The sequence below is a fragment of the Geotrypetes seraphini genome, chromosome 11, assembly GCF_902459505.1.
Source record: "Geotrypetes seraphini chromosome 11, aGeoSer1.1, whole genome shotgun sequence".
In the NCBI taxonomy this organism is placed as follows: Eukaryota; Metazoa; Chordata; class Amphibia; order Gymnophiona; family Dermophiidae; genus Geotrypetes; species Geotrypetes seraphini.
In genome coordinates, this window is record NC_047094.1 from 11148530 (window position 1) to 11165874 (window position 17345).

General features: G+C 44.7%; 1 protein-coding gene across 2 annotated transcripts in view; it reads left to right on the forward strand.

Moving 5' to 3' along the window:
- MAP2K3 (mitogen-activated protein kinase kinase 3) overlaps nucleotides 1–10645 on the forward strand; it is a 65149-nt gene extending 54504 nt beyond the window's left edge. For both annotated transcript variants that reach the window (XM_033915178.1, XM_033915179.1), the window contains exons 7-12: nucleotides 329–380; nucleotides 1734–1861; nucleotides 4282–4359; nucleotides 7089–7228; nucleotides 8744–8789; nucleotides 9771–10645. In XM_033915178.1, coding sequence (XP_033771069.1) covers nucleotides 329–380; nucleotides 1734–1861; nucleotides 4282–4359; nucleotides 7089–7228; nucleotides 8744–8789; nucleotides 9771–9857 — 531 coding nt within the window. In that variant the 3' untranslated portion in view covers nucleotides 9858–10645. The remainder of the gene's footprint in view (nucleotides 1–328; nucleotides 381–1733; nucleotides 1862–4281; nucleotides 4360–7088; nucleotides 7229–8743; nucleotides 8790–9770) is intronic.
- The last annotated feature ends 6700 nt before the right edge of the window (nucleotides 10646–17345 follow it).

The window sequence follows — 17345 nt, forward strand, 5'->3', positions numbered from 1 at the left end:
TCCAGCATGTCCAATGAAAAAAAAACTGAAAAACTATAGAACACCTGCAATGAGATCCCCCCTCCCCGGTGTAATACCAAAGCAACACATGCCTGGTGTGTGCTGTCTATAAAGTTCTGTAAAATTGATATGTTCCACCGTAGCCTAGAATAGCCTGATGGTTCCGCTGTATCTGCCACTGTATAGACAGGAATAGGTGTGATTCTTGCAGTGTATAACCCAAATGCACAGGCTGGTTATTAGTTCTTGGGCCTTGTAGAGTTTATTAGCCTGCTGTCTTTCCATGGTGTGACGCTCCCAAATTTTGTGTTTTCTCTCTCTCTGCTAGATTGTAAAAGCGTTGGAACATTTACACAGCAAACTCTCGGTGATACACAGAGGTAAGTGCTGCCCTCTGCTGGTCGAATGAGGTGACAGGAAGATAGTTGTGTAAAATTCGTGGCTGGAGGTTGCTAACGTCCACAGTAAATCCACAAATTTTAGTTCAGGAACTGCATCAGCCGCCACCCTCTCATGAGTTTTTTTGTGGGTTATCTTCCAGCGGGTCTCGCCATCTCCCGAGTCTGTGTTCCGTGGTCTCAATTGCTTGGCATAATGTCTCCGAGCAGGTTAATTTTAAGCATTTTATGACGGAATCAAATCTCGCTCATACGTCAGGTTATGATGGAGATGTCAGTCTCGTAGATTTGTTGCTATCGGTGCCACAGACTTGTCTGAATTCAAGAAAGCGTGGAATAGGCACGTGGGATCTCTTAGAGAGAGGAAGAGATAATGGTTTCGCGGATGGGCCATTTGGCCTTTATCTACCATCACGTTACAATGTTTCTATAACCATGAAGCTCTATGACATCACAATGCAGGTGTAAAGAGCCTTAGCCTATAGGAAGAGGAGATGCAAATGTTAAGAGCCTTAGCCAATAGGGAGAGGAGGAGATAGTGGATGCTGCGGATGGGCCATTTGGCCTTTATCTGCCATCATGTCTCTATAACCATGAAGCTCTATGACCTCACAATGCAGGTGTAAAGAGCCTTAGCCTATAGGAAGAGGAGATGCAAATGTTAAAAGCCTTAGCCAATAGGGAGAGAAGGAGATAGTGGATGCTGCGGATGGACAGACAGACTGATGGGCCATTTGGCCTTTATCTGCCGTCATGTTTCTATTGGCATTATAAAGTGTAAAATATACATGACAATGACCTAAGGTGCACCTGGAAATATGTTTTTTAATTAGGCCAGTGGCACTAGTGCGATGGGACACATGAATAGCCTTACCAGGTGAGACCAATGGTCCATCCAGCCCAGTAGCCCATCCTCACAGTGGCCAGTCCAGGTCACTAGTACCTGGCAAAAACCCAAATAGTATCTTTCCCCCACAATTTCTTGGCGTCGGGTCATATGTATCAGTACTTCTCTTTTTCGATGCCAGTTGCTCTGTCATGCTTTTGGAGGTTTTGTTTTTTGCACACCGCTCCGAGCGACTAAACGTACTCGAAGAGATGTCGATGCAGTTCAGGGGTCTGACGATAGTGCGAGATGTCTTCTCGCCATCACACAGCTGCCGTGATCTTGGAAGCTGTTCCTGTGCTTTCAAAAAGTATTTCCTGTCTCTAAGATAGTAGACTTGGGGGTGGGTCAGTAGAGTGGGCAGACCTGATGGGCTATGGCCCTTATCTGCCGTCATCTTCTATGTTTCTATGACTTCCCCCCCCCCTTTTTTTTTTAACCCTGTCTAGATGTGAAGCCCTCAAACGTGTTAATTAACAAAGAAGGTCATGTGAAGATGTGTGACTTCGGTATCAGTGGCTACCTAGTGGATTCTGTTGCTAAGACGCTGGACGCCGGCTGCAAACCCTACATGGCTGTAAGTGCAGGTGGCCCGGGTAGAGGGAAATCTGATAAGCGGGATAACAAATTTTAATAAAATTTGGAAAACTACCTTAGGAATCCCTGGTGGTTTAGTGGATTCTTCGGGGGCAGGAACGATCGTCACATATTCCTACTTCCTTCCGAAAACACCTGAAAACTTGGCTTTTCTCTAAAATGTAATTACCCCTCCCTCTTCGATATATTAAGTCCCTCTAAACTTTCTCTTTACTAAGTCCCTCAACTTTTCATTGGAGTTCCTTTCTATATCAATTCCTGTAAACCGTGCCGAGCTCTATATATGTGGAAAGGATGCGGTATATAAACTTAAGGTTTAGTTTAGTTTAGTCCTACTCTGTGCCTCTGCTCCGTTGCAAATGGCCGCGGAGGCTGCCGCAGGAGTTCCCGGCAGCTATTGAGATGGAGCAGGGATGCAGGGCAGGAACGAGCGGGGTTTATTCCTGGTTCATAGACAATGGCGCGAAAGACAAAGGCGCGCCCGGACAATTGAGCGCAGCGCGGAGGCGCGCGCCGCTCAAAATTACTGTTTTTAGGGGCTCCGACGGGGGGTTTTGTTGGGGACCCCCCCCACTTTACTTAACAGACATCGTGCCGGCGTTATGGGGGGTTTGGGGGGTTGTAACCCTCCACATTTTACTGTAAACTTAACTTTTTCCCTAAAAACAGGGAAAAAGTTAAGTTTTCAGTAAAATGTGGGGGGTTACAACCCCCCACACCCCCCACAACGCGGCGCGATGTCTATTAAGTAAAGTGGGGGGGTTCCCCCCACGCCCCCCCCCCGTCAGAGCCCTAAAAACAGTAATTTAGAGCGGCGCGAGCCTCCACGCTGTGCTCAATTGTCTGGGCGCGCCTTTGTCCCGGCGTGCTTTTGACCTGACACCTTTATTCCTGCTCCTGGAAAAGCCAATAGAGCACCAAGGATTCCTAAAGTAGGCCCAGGGAGAGCCTAGAGGTGGTTGGTGGGGTGGGGGTGCGGGGGACATTTTGTTTTAGCTGAAAATGCTAAAATTTGGATTTTGGGCCAAAGCCAAAATTCAGTTGGCCTCTAGAAGCTATTTTCATATGGTGGTGAAGAGGCTTCAACTGGACTGGCTGTTCTGGATGAATTTGTGATGATAAATGAACATAAGAACAGCCGCTCTAGGTCAAACCAATGGTCAGTCTGGCCCAATCTCCTTTATCTGCAGTGGCCAATCCAGGTCAAAAGTTCCCGGTAGACACCCAGATAGTAGCAACATTACGTGCTACCAGTCCCAATACTCTGGCCTTGGTAAACCATTCATAATACCACAACTATATCTCTCAATGCCGCTCTCTCTTCTTAATAGATTGCTGTAGTCAAACTATCAGGGCTTCAGACATGCCATTTGGTCACCACACAATCCAGAGCAAGCAGCGGCTTCTCCCATGTCTGTCTCCATAACAGACTATGGACTTTTTCTCCAGGAACCTGTCCAAACCCCTTTTTTTAAAACTCAGCTATGCTAACCCCTGTTATCACATCCTCTGGCAACAAGTTGAATGAAAACATATGTCCTCTTATTTGTTTTGAAAGTGTTTCCATGTCAGCTATCTCGTTGAATGTCCCCTGGTCTTTGCACTTTTTGAAAGAGTGAAAATCGATTCACTTTTACCTGTTCTACTCTGCTTAGGATTTTGTAGAGCTCAGTTATGTTCCCCTCCCCCCCTTCAGCTGGGAGTCCTCAGGTCTTTGCAGGGTGGTTTCTTTTCGTAGTTAATGTGCATCGGGAGGGAGCCCAGTGGATCTAAGTAAAAACAGTGGATCTCTCAAATGAACTACAGCAAAGGGGGTAGATTTATTATTATTTTTTTTTGCTATGGGCAGATGTGCCCTGGTAATGATGTCATAACTTAATTAGAAAAGGGAGGATGTTTCTCCGCTGTTTATTTAATTGCTGTAAACCGAGTCGAGACTCGGTATACAAAGTTAAGCTTTAGTTTAGCATGCTGTATATCAGGGGTCTCAAAGTCCCTCCTCGAGGGCCACAATCCAGTCAGGTTTTCAGGATTTCCCCAATGAATATGCATGAGATCTATGTGCATGCACTGCTTTCAATGCATAGTCATTGGGGAAATCCTGAAAACCCGACTGGATTCTGGCCCTCGAGGATCGGAGTTGCCCACCCCTGATCTAGACCAGGGGTTTCAAAGTCCCTCCTTGAGGGCCGCAATCCAGTCGGGTTTTCAGGATTTCCCCAATGAATATGCACGAGATCTATGTGCATGCACTGCTTTCAATGCATATTCATTGGGGAAATCCTGAAAACTCGACTGGATTGCGGCCCTTGGTGAGGGACTTTGAGACCCCCTGCTGTATATAGTTCTTAGCAAGTCCAGTAATTCAAGAGCTGTGTGTTTTTTTTTAAATTGTTGCAGCCTGAAAGGATAAACCCAGAATTAAACCAGAAGGGATACAACGTGAAATCCGATGTGTGGAGTCTCGGGATTACGATGGTACGTGAATGCACACTGCTTATTGTCTAAATGAGATGTGGAGAGTGAGGTGTTTGCTCAGGATCTGAGTTCTTCTGCAGGTGTCTTAAAGACTCTTCTTATCTCTTGTCGTCTTGGGACTGTTGCTATGGGGTTCAGTAGCCCTGTCCCTGAGCACCGGGGCTCAGTTCTGGCCCTGAAACCAGAGCCTGACTAGAGGAGGCGGGGAATCCATAGGAGAGAATGACACAGGGACAAAATTTGTCCCCATCCCCGCGAGCCCTGCCTTCATCTGCACAAGCCTCGGACATTTTAAAATCATTAGTGTTCGAGGCTTGTTCAGATGAGGACAGAGCTTGGCAGGGATCAGGGATGAGGCTGGGCCAGAATTTATGGGGATGGAGATGGATCCCATGGAGATGAGGACAAATTTCCCGGTGTCATAGTTTAATGCAGCCCCTCGTCAATCTGTTCATTGAAACATTGGCTGTGAAGCTATGTCAGCATATTGCAGCTAAGACTTATCAGCTGTCTGGTCTGAAGTAGAGAGTTGCGCCCATCCCCACCAGGATCCTCTCCGTCCCCGCCAGGATCCTCTCCGTCCCCGCCAGGATCCTCTCCGTCCTCACCCGTCCCCGTCAGGATCCTCTCCGTCCCCACCTGTCCCCGCCAGGATCCTCCCCGTCCCCACCAGGATCTTCTCCGTCCCCACCCATCCCCGCAAGGAATTACCTCCATCCCCGCACGTCCCCATAAAAATCAGCAATTACTTCTGACAGGATCATCATTTCCAAAGTTTCTTTTGTGTTTGCGCTGCTGTTTTCCTTGTGGAATCTCTGGTGGAACCCTTTTTTTGTTTTCTGTTCAGGTAATTAACTTATAAACCCCCCTCTTTTACTAAGGCTGACGTGTCCATTATATTATATGGACGAACCCTGCTTCCAAAGCCTTCCATCCCCGTGGGAGTCCCGTTGGCTAGAAGGGGGTCCCCATGGGAGTCCCTTGGGTTAGGGGGGATTCCCGCGGGACCCCCGCGCTCCCCGTTCCCGTGCAGACCTTTAGTCTGAAGTTGTGAGGAAGCGTTTACTAGAGGCTGTGAAGCCAAGTGGGTACTGTAGGAAGTGGTTACCCACTCTCCTCCCCCCCACCCCCCCATCATCGCATTGTCCTGCAGTGTGGCTCAGGGAGTATGCACATATGTGAGTTTGATACCCAGGCTGCTCTATGCTGCTGCGAGGACGTGAGCTGTGTGCGGGGGTGGAGGGGGGGGGAATGCAGGTTCTTACATCATCACAGGGGTTCCTAGGAGTAAACTATATTGGTTACCTATGCAACGAAGAGTGCGGTTCAAGATTGTTGCAATTATACATCAGATATTGTACCATGCTTCCCCAAAGATCTTACAAGAATTCTTCCAGATCTATAAACCGATAAGTTAAAAATACTAAAATTCTAGGAGTAATTTTTGATAATAAACTTAATTATCATGATCACATTAGTAGTATTGTTAAAACCACCTTCTATAGATTGCGGAAAATTCGATCCATTTCTAAATTCCTCTGTCCCAGAGCACTTAATATTCTTATCCACTCTCTGGTGATGTCTAAAATCGATTATTGCAATTCATTATTTACAGGAATTGCGTTACAAGAAATTAAACGTTTACAAATTATTCAAAATGCTTCTATTAAATTAATAACAAAATCTAAAAAATTTGATCATGTGACACCACTCCTTAAAAAGGCTCATTGGCTTCCTGTTATACATAGAATTACTCATAAATTATGTACAATTATCTTTAAAACATTAGAAAATAAGACTCCAGCATTTTTATTCAGATTACTTATCCCATATTCAGTTAAAAGAACTTTAAGATCTAGTGAACGGAACCTTTTATCAATTCCTTCGTTAAAAGTTATTAGCACAAGAAGACAATTTATCTTCTCATGTACAGCTCCCCAGATCTGGAATGCGCTTCCCATGTTTTTACGGGAGGAGAAGGAGTTTGGGAAATTTAAAAGCGAATTAAAAACCTTTTTGTTCAAAGACGCATTTGCAAATTAATTAAATTTTATTATAAAGTGTTATTCTAGTGAATTATTTTTCTCTCTTTTGTTTTTTTAATTTCCTTATGTATTTTCCCTGTATGTTCTTTCTTTACTATAAAAAATGTATTTCACCCCCTCTTACCTTTTGTTTAACGTTATAATTAATTAACTGTATGTAATGTTTTCGTTTCCTTACATGTATATTTTATTGTACATCGCTTAGAAATCCGATTAAGCGATTCAACAAGCCAATTAATAAACTTGAAACTTGAAGAGAGCGTAGCGATGTAAATGGAATGAAATTAAGTTTGGAGGGTAGAATGTCGACTACACATGCTAGGATGGGAGCATCAGTGATAGCCGTGGCTGGCGTAGAACTACGGAATGCCTTGCCTGGTATTTGCGGTTCTGTATGGGGAGGATGAATTTTAAGATAATGCTGAAAGCTCAATTATTTACCAATGCCTTCCTATGCTAAGGCTTATTCCAGCTGATAATCTCCTTTTTAGCCAGCTTGTATTTCTGAATTGATTGAATGTGCGTTCTAAACCTGTTCATAATTTTACGTATGTGATATGGAAACTGCATAGTTATAGGCGGTATATAAATTTTTTTAATACATCTGCAGACATGGTGTGTATTTCATCTTGCTAAGAAGTGTAAAGACTTTTTAACGTCTCGCCTCGCCCCCTTCCTCCCCAGCTTGAGATGGCCATTCTGAGGTTCCCTTACGAATCCTGGGGAACCCCCTTCCAGCAGCTGAAGCAGGTGGTGGAGGAGCCGTCGCCCCAGCTCCCAGCTGACCGATTTTCCAAAGACTTTGTGGATTTCATAGCACAGTGGTGAGCACTGGACAGACTATTATTTTTTTTGTCTTCTAGCCATAACGGAACGAGGGCTGAGAGAACTGCAGCGGTTGGTCTCCACGAGTGGTGCCCGGTTCTCGATTTTGAATTGATTCATTTGGGGAAAAACTGGAAGAAACTTTACCCACCTTCCTCCTGCTGTTGCCCAAGCCGCCGCCGCTTCTCTGGAGCAATGGCAGCGGGAAAAAAAAAGAAAAAAAAAAGCTGATCATTGTGGGGCCAGAGTCAGCATTCGCACTAGCTGCCTGTCCCGCTCCCCTTAGGCATCACTTCCTGTCCTGGGGCAGAACTGGCAGCCTGCGCAAATGCTGACTTCCTGCCGTGAGTAACTTCTTTTGCTGCCTGTCGAGAGAAGCGACCGCAGCGGTGTGGGTATCGAGACGGGAGGGCGGAACAGAGAGGGAGGCAGGCTCTCCCCAGGATTTTTTCGCTCAGCAAGCCTTGCCTATATTAATACATTCTTTAGTGATTCAGCGGGTCGATTACCGTAACTCACTTTATGTGAGACTATGACTGAAAGATAGTCGTAGACTTCAAACAATTTAAAATACGGCCATCCGATTGGTTTACAATTTACGTCAATTTGATTGTGAAACGCCTTCCTTGAAAGAAGTTCTTAGGTTGACTTTTAACCCTTTCAGGACCAAGGGACATATTTGTCCCATAACTTTAAAATCCTATCAATTTTGATTGGGATAGTCTACAGTTCTAAATTTGATATGTACGGATTCCATAGGATACTGCCTTTATGTAAACAAACTGGTTCCGACATTCATTCATTAGCGTCGTTGCCAGATTGACGAGAAGATTCACTTGCCACACTGTCCATAAGCCAGAAGTGTGATTTAAAAAAAAAAAAAAAATAATGATATTTCACAAAAAAAATCAATTTTTTGGCATCTGCAAGCCCTTTTTACCATAAAAATGTCGTCAAAACCACAAAAATTGGCCTACGATCCTTATGGTCCTGAAAGGGTTAAAACATGCTTTTGCTAGTTCCATATCTGCCATTAAGGCCATTGAGATCATCAGTTCCAACATATCGAGAAATAGTTTACAAACACATTAGGGCCGCTGTCTTTTCAGTAACCGGCCCTAAATTTTGGAACTCTTCGAACACTGCCATTATCTCTAAGATCATTGAACTCTTTGGATAAATGTAAAACTGATCTTAAAACATTTTTATTTGCAGATGCTTATAAAACATAATAAATTTTGTCAATAAAATAGCACGGTATAATAGTTTTAACTGCAATTTTTATGTCAGTTTTAACCATGTGTGATTTGTTTCAATCTGTTTATTGATTGTACTATAGAATTTTAGATTGTAAGCTGCCCGGAATGATTGCCAATGGCGCGGGATAGTAAGATTTTAATAATAAACTTGGATGTGGCGTTGGCTGTGGCCAGAGCAAATCCGGAATGTGCCTCAGAATGGGGATTAATAAAAGTATTTATGAAAGAAATAAAATCACCACATTTCTCTTCTAGCTTACAGAAGAACTCGGCGGAGAGATTGAGCTACTTGGAGCTCATGGTAAGTGTCGTAGCCTCATAGAAAGGTTTTCCTGCAAATGGGCAGCTACATAGTTGTCTTGGCTAAGACATGACTGAAAAACAGCTGTGGGATGAGTAGGGCAGGAGAAACCAGGCCAGGGTCTCCTAGGCTGCTGGTTGATATCCTGAGATCCCCCAGCTTCAGAAAAATAGGCCGAGACACTTCAGAGGGCATGGCAATGAGGAAGTGTTATATCGGGAGGGGGGGGGGAGGAGGCAGGATCATCCTTTGGCAGTGTTAAATCCAGTCTTAGGGGCACACCCAGCCAATTAGGTTCTCAGAATATCCACACTTAATATGCATGAGACAGATTTGCATACCAAGAAGGCATCCTGAGAACCACCTTGGCTGGACTGAGATGGGCTGCTCTAAGGCACAGAGACATTTGAGGGGGTTCCCACATTTTCAGACCTTGCTATAAATAATATTTGAGACACACCACACGTTACTACACACATTTCAAAAATGGATCTGGCCTTTTGTGTAGCTCATCTCTCTGCATTTTGGCCTCTTGTATGGATGGAGCTGTGGAACCTCTAAAACCCCCATCTCGGTTGGCATCAAGTAAACACCCTGGCAGCCAGCTGGGGAGGCAATGCACTGAATTTCTCCTAGACCTGAGAGCTGACCTGTGGCTTTAATCTGCATACTCCAGTGTCTGATGCCGTCGGCTCAATGCTTCACTCTGTACGCACAAAGACTGATGCAAAGGAGGGCGAATGTTCCCTTCCAGTTTGGTTAGAGTGTAACGGATAGATTCTGAGTATTGGCGTCGGGGGTTGGGGTGGAGGTGGGGGGTTGATTTGGATTCTTAAATTCATTGTTTGCTTTGTAATTTTATTGTTGCCTATGTTTTCCTTTTGGAAATTTCAATAAAAATCATTTCACCATAACAGAAGGCAAATGTCAACAGAGAGGTTTCTGATCTCGTTTTTGTTCTGCTTTTCCCCCCGATTGCAGGAGCATCCGTTCTTCAAGTTACACAGCAGCAAAGAGACTGATGTTGCCTCCTTTGTGAAGGAGGTTCTTGGGGATGAGTCTAATTGACGCCCCCCCTTCCTCCCGGGCCACTGTATGCTAGAGCTGCCTTCGACTGGATTCGCGATTCTCCGTTTTCTGTGCAGTGCAAGAGAAGACAAAAGGGCCGTTGCTGAAAGATCCAAGTTTTTCCTGGGGGTTTTCATAAGTCTGTTTCCCTCCCTCCCTCGGAGCATTTAACAGTTCAGCAGCAGAACCAGGGACTACGTTGCACCAAATGGAAAGAGAGAACCTTAAAAAAATTGGACTGATATTTGCATAAGGCTCTATGCCAAGCCTAGTTGGGCTTCCCTATGAAACGGTTCCTTGTGTGCGACGCCATCGGAATATCACCGTTGGATTCATCCTTACCCTAGAGCCCTTCTGCTGTGGAACTTGGCTGCCATTGGGTGCGGCAAATTCTACGCTGGCGGTGATTGGTGCAGTGACCCCTGTAGGGAAGTTACCCACGTTCTTTGTTGGTCTGGGGGAATTGGAAATGCTACCATTTTAAACATGTATATATTTATAATGAACTGTTTTAATTGTTCAGGGGTTTTGGAGGGGATCTCGTGCCTTTTTCTTTCTTTCTTTCTTTGTAATCTGATAAAGATTTTGTGCAGGATATTTCACTGTGCATGAACTGGGTTAACAGTGAAATACCAATAGTTATTTTGTGTGTACGTTTGTGCTCCTGCATTTCTAGTTCTGTAACTTAATAACTTGATGAATTTTGTATCTGGACAGAGGTCCAGTTCTGTAATTTGTGTGAACCGTTCCAGCTGGCGACTCTGGCAGAATGAATTTTGAAGCCAGTACTGATTTTTGTACCTTGATATCGAGTGGGGAGAGAACTGCAGGGGTATTGGGAGAGGTGCAGGGATAATTCATTACGGCTTACCCGCTGTTGATGATTTTTCTAAATATGCAGCCGGTTCTGGGGATGGAAACGCAGCAGACTTGAAAAGCTCAGTTGCAGCCTGGATGAGGTTTTGCCTTTTGGCACCTAAAACACGAGCTGTGAAATGCAGCTGATCAGGTTGTCCTCCTGTGTCTTGTGGCTGTGGCGGTGCTAGGTGTTGGGTCCTGGGTTTGATTTCCATTTCAGACTTTCGGTTCTTCTGGTAAGCTAGGCGTGGGTTTCAGTGGTGCCAGTGTTCACCGTTCCTGGTGAGAGGACTTTGGGCATCTTGCAACACTGATTCTACTATTTATTATTTCTGTAGTGCTACCGGACGCACGCAGTGCTGTAAAGGGGACGGTGTAGTGCAGTGGTTAGAGCTACAGCCTCAGTACCCCAAGATTGTGGGTTCAAACCCACTCTGCTCCTTGTGACCCTGGGCAAGTCACTTAATCCCCTCATTGCCCCAGGTACATTAGATAGATTGTGAACCCACTGGGACAGACAGGGAAAAATGCTTAAATTTCACAAAATAAATTCATGTAAACCATTCTGAGCTCCCCTGGGAAAATGGTATAGAAAACTGACTAAATAGTGTGAAGAGTTTCAGGTTCTAATAACCAGAGCTGGTATTGTGACATCATAATGCCTCATTCCACCAATAAGAGCCAACCTCCTCAGTGATGTCACAATGACTTGATTGTCCTATACTAGACTCAGTTTTACTACATTTTGGTTTCTAGAGTGGTGCAGTGGTTAAAGCTGCAGCCTCAGCACCCTGAGGTTGTGGGTTCAAACCCGTGCTGCTCCTTGTGACCCTGGGCAAGTCACTTAATCCCCCCATTGCCCCAGGTTCATTAGATAGATTGTGAGCCTGCCAGGACAGAGAGGGAAAAATGCTGAGGACCTGAATAAATTCAGGTAAACTGTTCTGAGCCCCCCTGATAACTACAGCTGGTATTATGACATCATAATGCCTCATTCCACCAATGCCTGAGAGCCAACCTCCTCAGTGATGTCACAATGGCTTGATTGTCCTATACTAGACTCACTTTTACTACATTTTGGTTTCTAGAGTGGTGCAGTGGTTAAAGCTACAGCCTCAGCACCCCCGAGGTAGTGGGTTCAAACCCACACTGCTCCTTGTGACCCTGGGCAAGTCACTTAATCCCCCCATTGCCCCAGGTCCATTAGATAGATTGTGAGCCCACTAGGACAGAGGAAAAATGCTTGAGTACCTGAATAAATTCATGTAAATAGTTCTTAGCTCCCTTGGGAGAACGGTATTGAAAATTAAATTAAAACAAATAAAGGGCCAGGATGATCCACTGTCATCTAGTTCTGTACAAGGCACTCTGTGCAGAGTGAACATTTAGGCTCGTAGGCGCCGTTGAGCGCAATTGTCAATTACCAATTGGGCGCCGTTTATAGAACACCTAAGTGGTCTTAGGCGTTGAACCCTTGGGCGCACTCCCATTTATGCCAGGGATTTCTTGGCCTACATGAGTGCGCCAAAGTCAAACCACGCCTAAAATCCATCCAGAACTCGCTCCTGTCCACGCCTATTTTCCTGGTAGGTGCCTCAGTGTAGACGTTTAATCTTGAAGTGGTAGGTGCATACCAAATAATTCATTAAAAATAATTTTTTTTTAATGGCGCTTTCAATTATCGGCGCTGATTAAGCCAATTTAAGTTGGGTGCTTGAGTCGTCTAGACCAGTGCCTCTCACTTCCATTATATGCAAATCTCTCTCATGCATATTCATTAGGGCTATCCTGAAAACCCCATTGGCCTAGTGGTCCTCCAGGACAGGGTTGGGAACCACTGGTTTACAGAATTGGGGCCTTGTGCCCAACTTCAGGTGCGAGCACTTTTGCCGAACTGCTGGCAGGCACGCAAATACAGGTATCCTACATCATCGTGCCTAAATTCTGGAGCTACCTCTTCCTTTGGAGTTGAACACCGTGAAATTTATAGAGTAGTGTGTAGGGCAGGTATGCACTTAACTGGAAGTAATTAATTAACTCCAGTAATTGTTAGTACCTAATTGACTAATTAGTTTATGCGCGGTTCTGGGATTTGCTCCCCAATCTGAGCAGCCCATGCAAAGTTCAGGGATTAGTAGCTGGATTTTTTTTTGTTGTTGTTTTCAAAATTTTTATTTTATTTTAACAAAGCCACATATTAAATAAAACAGTCAGAGCACATCCAAAACTGGTTCAAAACTAAAGATAAGATAGTCATCCGTGGGGTTTCTGCACGGAGACTAAAGAACTCAACAAGACAATTCAAAAACCATCTCCCCATCCCAGTACCACCTTATATCATCCCCCCCACCCACCCTCCTCAGCACTCCAGTGTCAAAACGCCAAAAAAATTCAACAGGACACTTTGGGCACCATGGGACAAACTATCCCAAACAGGAGACCAACTGGCCCGGAACTTTCCAACAACAAGGCCCACAATTCTTATCATCCAAATATTCATATTCAAAACTTGAAGTAGCTGGATTTTGGGCCCACGATTTCGGGGCTTTGGAAGGTGCCCCCTGGTACTGTTCCTCTCCCTCCACTGACTATGCAGGGTTGCAGGATGTCTCGGGTCTGGTTCTGATTTGAGCTGCAAAGGGTGAGAGAATGCAACTTTTTTTTTTTTTTTTTAGATAACCCTTGCCTTTGAGACCCATTGCTACCGTGAAGCATTAGCTGGGAGTGCAGCGCTGACATCTGGAAATAGCGGAGAAAGCTTCAGGATTAGTTTTAGCTCTAATCTGTTTAAAAAAAAAATAAAAATTCATAGGTTTTATTGGATCATAGACAACCCCGCGAAAGACAAAGGCGCGCGCCGACAACTGAGCGCAAGACGGAGGCGCGCGCCGAAGAAAATTACAGTTTTTAGGGGCTCCGACGGGGGTTTTTGTTGGGGAGCCCCCCCCCAGTTTACTTAATAGAGATCGCGCCGGCGTTGTGGGGGGTTTGGGGGGTTGTAACCCTCCACATTTTACTGTAAACTTAACTTTTTCCCTAAAAACAGGGAAAAAGTGAAGTTTTCGGTAAAATGTGAGGGGTTACAGCCCCCCAAACCCCCCACAAAGCGGCGCGATCTCTATTAAGTAGTGTGGGGGGTTTCCCCCCACGCCCCCCCGTCGGAGCCCTAAAAACTAATCTTCTGCGGCGCGTGCCTCCGCACTGCACTCCATTGTCTGCGTGCGCCTTTGTCCCGGCGCGCTTTTGACCTGACACCGGTTTTATTAGCCTAAGTAAATGTGCTGTCCTGCTGTTGAGCTTTCCGATGGGAAGGGAAGGGAAGGAGCGTTCCGATGCTGATGTGTAGATGTTCCAGAGATCACTCGTAGCTTAGATTTTCTTCCCCACTCTTGAATCGCCAAAACTATGAGCAAATTACCTCGACTGTGCTTTCTAGGTACTGGCCCCAGGTCTAGGTCTAGGAAGGGGGAGAAGCGGGACATTTTGGCTGAAGCCTCTGACAACACCCCTTTAGCAAAGCAAAATACGGTTCATAGTCTAAAGCGCGCGCGGACAACTGAGCGCAGGACTTCATTGCGCCGAAGAAAAAATGCATTTTAAAGGGCTCCGACGGGGGGGGGTGTTGGGGGGGAAACCCCCCCCCACTTTACTTAATACAGATTGCGCTGGCTTGGGGGGGTTATAACCCCCCTCATTATACTGGAAACTTAACTTTTTCCCTCTTTTTTAGGGAAAAAGTTAAGTTTTCAGTATAATGTGGGGAGTTACACCCCCCACACCTCCCTAACATGGCAGCATGAGGCAGCGCAATCCCTATTAAGTAGAGTGTGGGGGGGTCCCCCCTACACCCCCCGTCAGAGCCCTTTAAAATATGGGTTTTCTTCGGCGCGATTAAGCCCTGCGCTCAGTTGTCTCTGCTCGGTTGTCGGCTCGCCTTTGTCCTCGCGCGCTTTTGACCTGTCACCGCAAAATACTGCTACTGCCATCTGACCCTGGCTAGATCCCCTTCTTTGGGTATTGCCTAATGAGTCATGCTAACTTTGACCATGATAACCCCTGAGTTCCCCCCTCCTCCCCTCAATAAATTATTTATCTGTGTCCTTGTGTGCTGGTGGTTGGTTTGTTTGCCTTATGCTTTTTGAAAGATGTAATGTAATGTAATTTATTTCTTATTCCGGAAAGATGTGTTCTCCAGGATTGAAACCCACACACAAACTGCAGGGTGCTGGCATTGCAGGACTGGTACCACAGATCCGACCCAGTTCTGAAAGCCCTTGAAACATGGGATGTTCTCCTCCATGACTTTGTGCTTTGGAGCGCTGCGATGTTTGGGTGGGAGGGGCTTGAAGGTTCCTGTACTTGGTTGAGCAGACGCTACATTTGATGTCGCGTTAATATGAAAAATGGACCCTCCCGGTGGCCATCTCAGTCCACCGGGTAGGCAGAAGAACATGATTAAAGAGTGCGGTTTCACTGCATAAGTGTTTTTGATTTCAGCGCCGTGTCACCAAAATATCCCCTGAAGCAGGCGTCTCTTCTAAACGCTGAAAGTGGGATCCTCTGGTTTTAATATAGACTTTTATCATTGCTCCCTTGCCATCCAAATCCAGCCAGCTGTGACGTCTGTGTGCACATGTGCGTGTACCTGGCACGAACAGCAGTGCTGCTCTGGGCTCCTGAGGTGTGCACCTGTTGTATTGCAGTGAAGGGAAGAGGTCGAAAGCTGCCGTAATGTGGGAATGGATCTCTCTTCCTCTGCATCGAAAGGCTGAAGCAAAATTGTGTGCACTGATTAGCCTCCCATTGGTTTTCAATAAAAATGAGAAATTTTTTAAAAAATTTTGAAACATTTTTTGTAATTTGTTCTTCCAACCAAGGTTGGTGTTTCAGAAATACCAACTGCTTTGAACGATTAGATCAATATTTTATGTTGAAACATTTTATTGAATAAATCAAATATAGAATAATACACAATATGCTCATTACAATTAAATTCAAAGCTCAAATATTACATAAATAATATCATTTCTCCAAAATATATTTTCCGTATTACCATATATACCCCCTTCACATCCCCCCAAATTTTTTAAACAACAATGTAATAAATTAATTATATAAATATACAATTCAAGAAATTCCAAATAATATTATCAACAAATAAATTCCCTCCCCCCATAATGAAAGATGGCACACATTACAAAGTGTTAAGAAGTAATGAAAGTTTCTTATTCCTCAATATATAACATTAAGACTCATACTATGAGCTCTATGGGAAAGATTTTGAATATACGGATTCCAAATTTTCAAGAAATATTAGATAATTAAAATTTTACCGGTTGCGATGTGTGAAAAATAAAATGTGGTGGGCGGGTGGTGAAGGAAACGAAAAGCCAGATTTCATATTTGAGGAATGGTTTTGACCCTTCACAGTCTCCAGTTCGTAAAAGTCGATTTCTAGAAAGGTACTTCCTTAAAAGTATGTCAAAGCCCCGTATCAGGGGCAGACTTGATGGGCCGTGGCCCTTATCTGCCGTCTATTTCTATGTTTCTATGAACTTTTGACAACATAAGAACATAAGCAGTGCCTCCGCCGGGTCAGACCATAGGTCCATCCTGCCCAGCAGTCCGCTCCCGCGGCGGCCCAAACAGGTCACGACCTGTCCAAATCACCAGAAGGGGCCCCCATGCCACCTTGGTTTCCTATTGAGTCCTATCTTCCCATCAAAGTCCTAGCCCTCCGGTCTTGCACATGCACGACCTGGTCGGGTTTCTATACTTATTTTCTGGTTAGCTTTCTCAGTATCCCACGATCCCTTTATCCCTCAGGAATCCGTCCAATCCCTGTTTGAATCCTTGTATCGTACTCTGCCCAATCACGTCCTCCGGTAGCACATTCCAAGTGTCCACGACCCTTTGGGTGAAAAAAAACTTCCTTGCATTCGTTTTGAACCTATCTCCCTTCAGTTTCTCTGAATGCCCCCTCTTACCTGTACAAGGGTAGATAGAACCTGTTTGAGAAAACTGAACTCAGCATGGGCAGAAGCTTCCACCTCTTGTCTTTTTTAATGCACTGCACAACTGGCGTAAAATGCCCAAGAAATCGCACCAGCCATTCTTTCAACACCAATAAGAATCCTCTGGCAATTAACTCGTTTTTATAAATTCTAAAGGGTCCTCAGATCCAACTCATGGATAAGTGGTCACATGCATTGCATTTCTCAATGGACCCCTTAGAAGGTGGATCTTAAAAGTGAATTAAAGATTCCATTGTCTTTTTTTTTTTTTTTTTTAAATTCAATTGCCATTAAAAATAAACATTTTTTTCATGTAACTATCACATTTATTCTCCAATGTATCAGCAATATATCAAGTACCTGACATGGGCACAAAATGAATGGAAGGGAATGAGGTGAATAAAATGAACTAGGGCATACTGAGGGAACTGTGTGAAGTAGAAAATGACACGAGGACAAAATTTTCCCCCTCCCCTTGGGAGCTCATTTTCCCATCCTCATGAGTTCTCTTCCTATCCCTGCCTATTCCTGAAAGCTCCGTCCTCATCTGCACAAGCCTCGAACACTTTAAAATCCTAAGTAGCAACATTCTAGAGCTCAGATTGTGATGTCATAA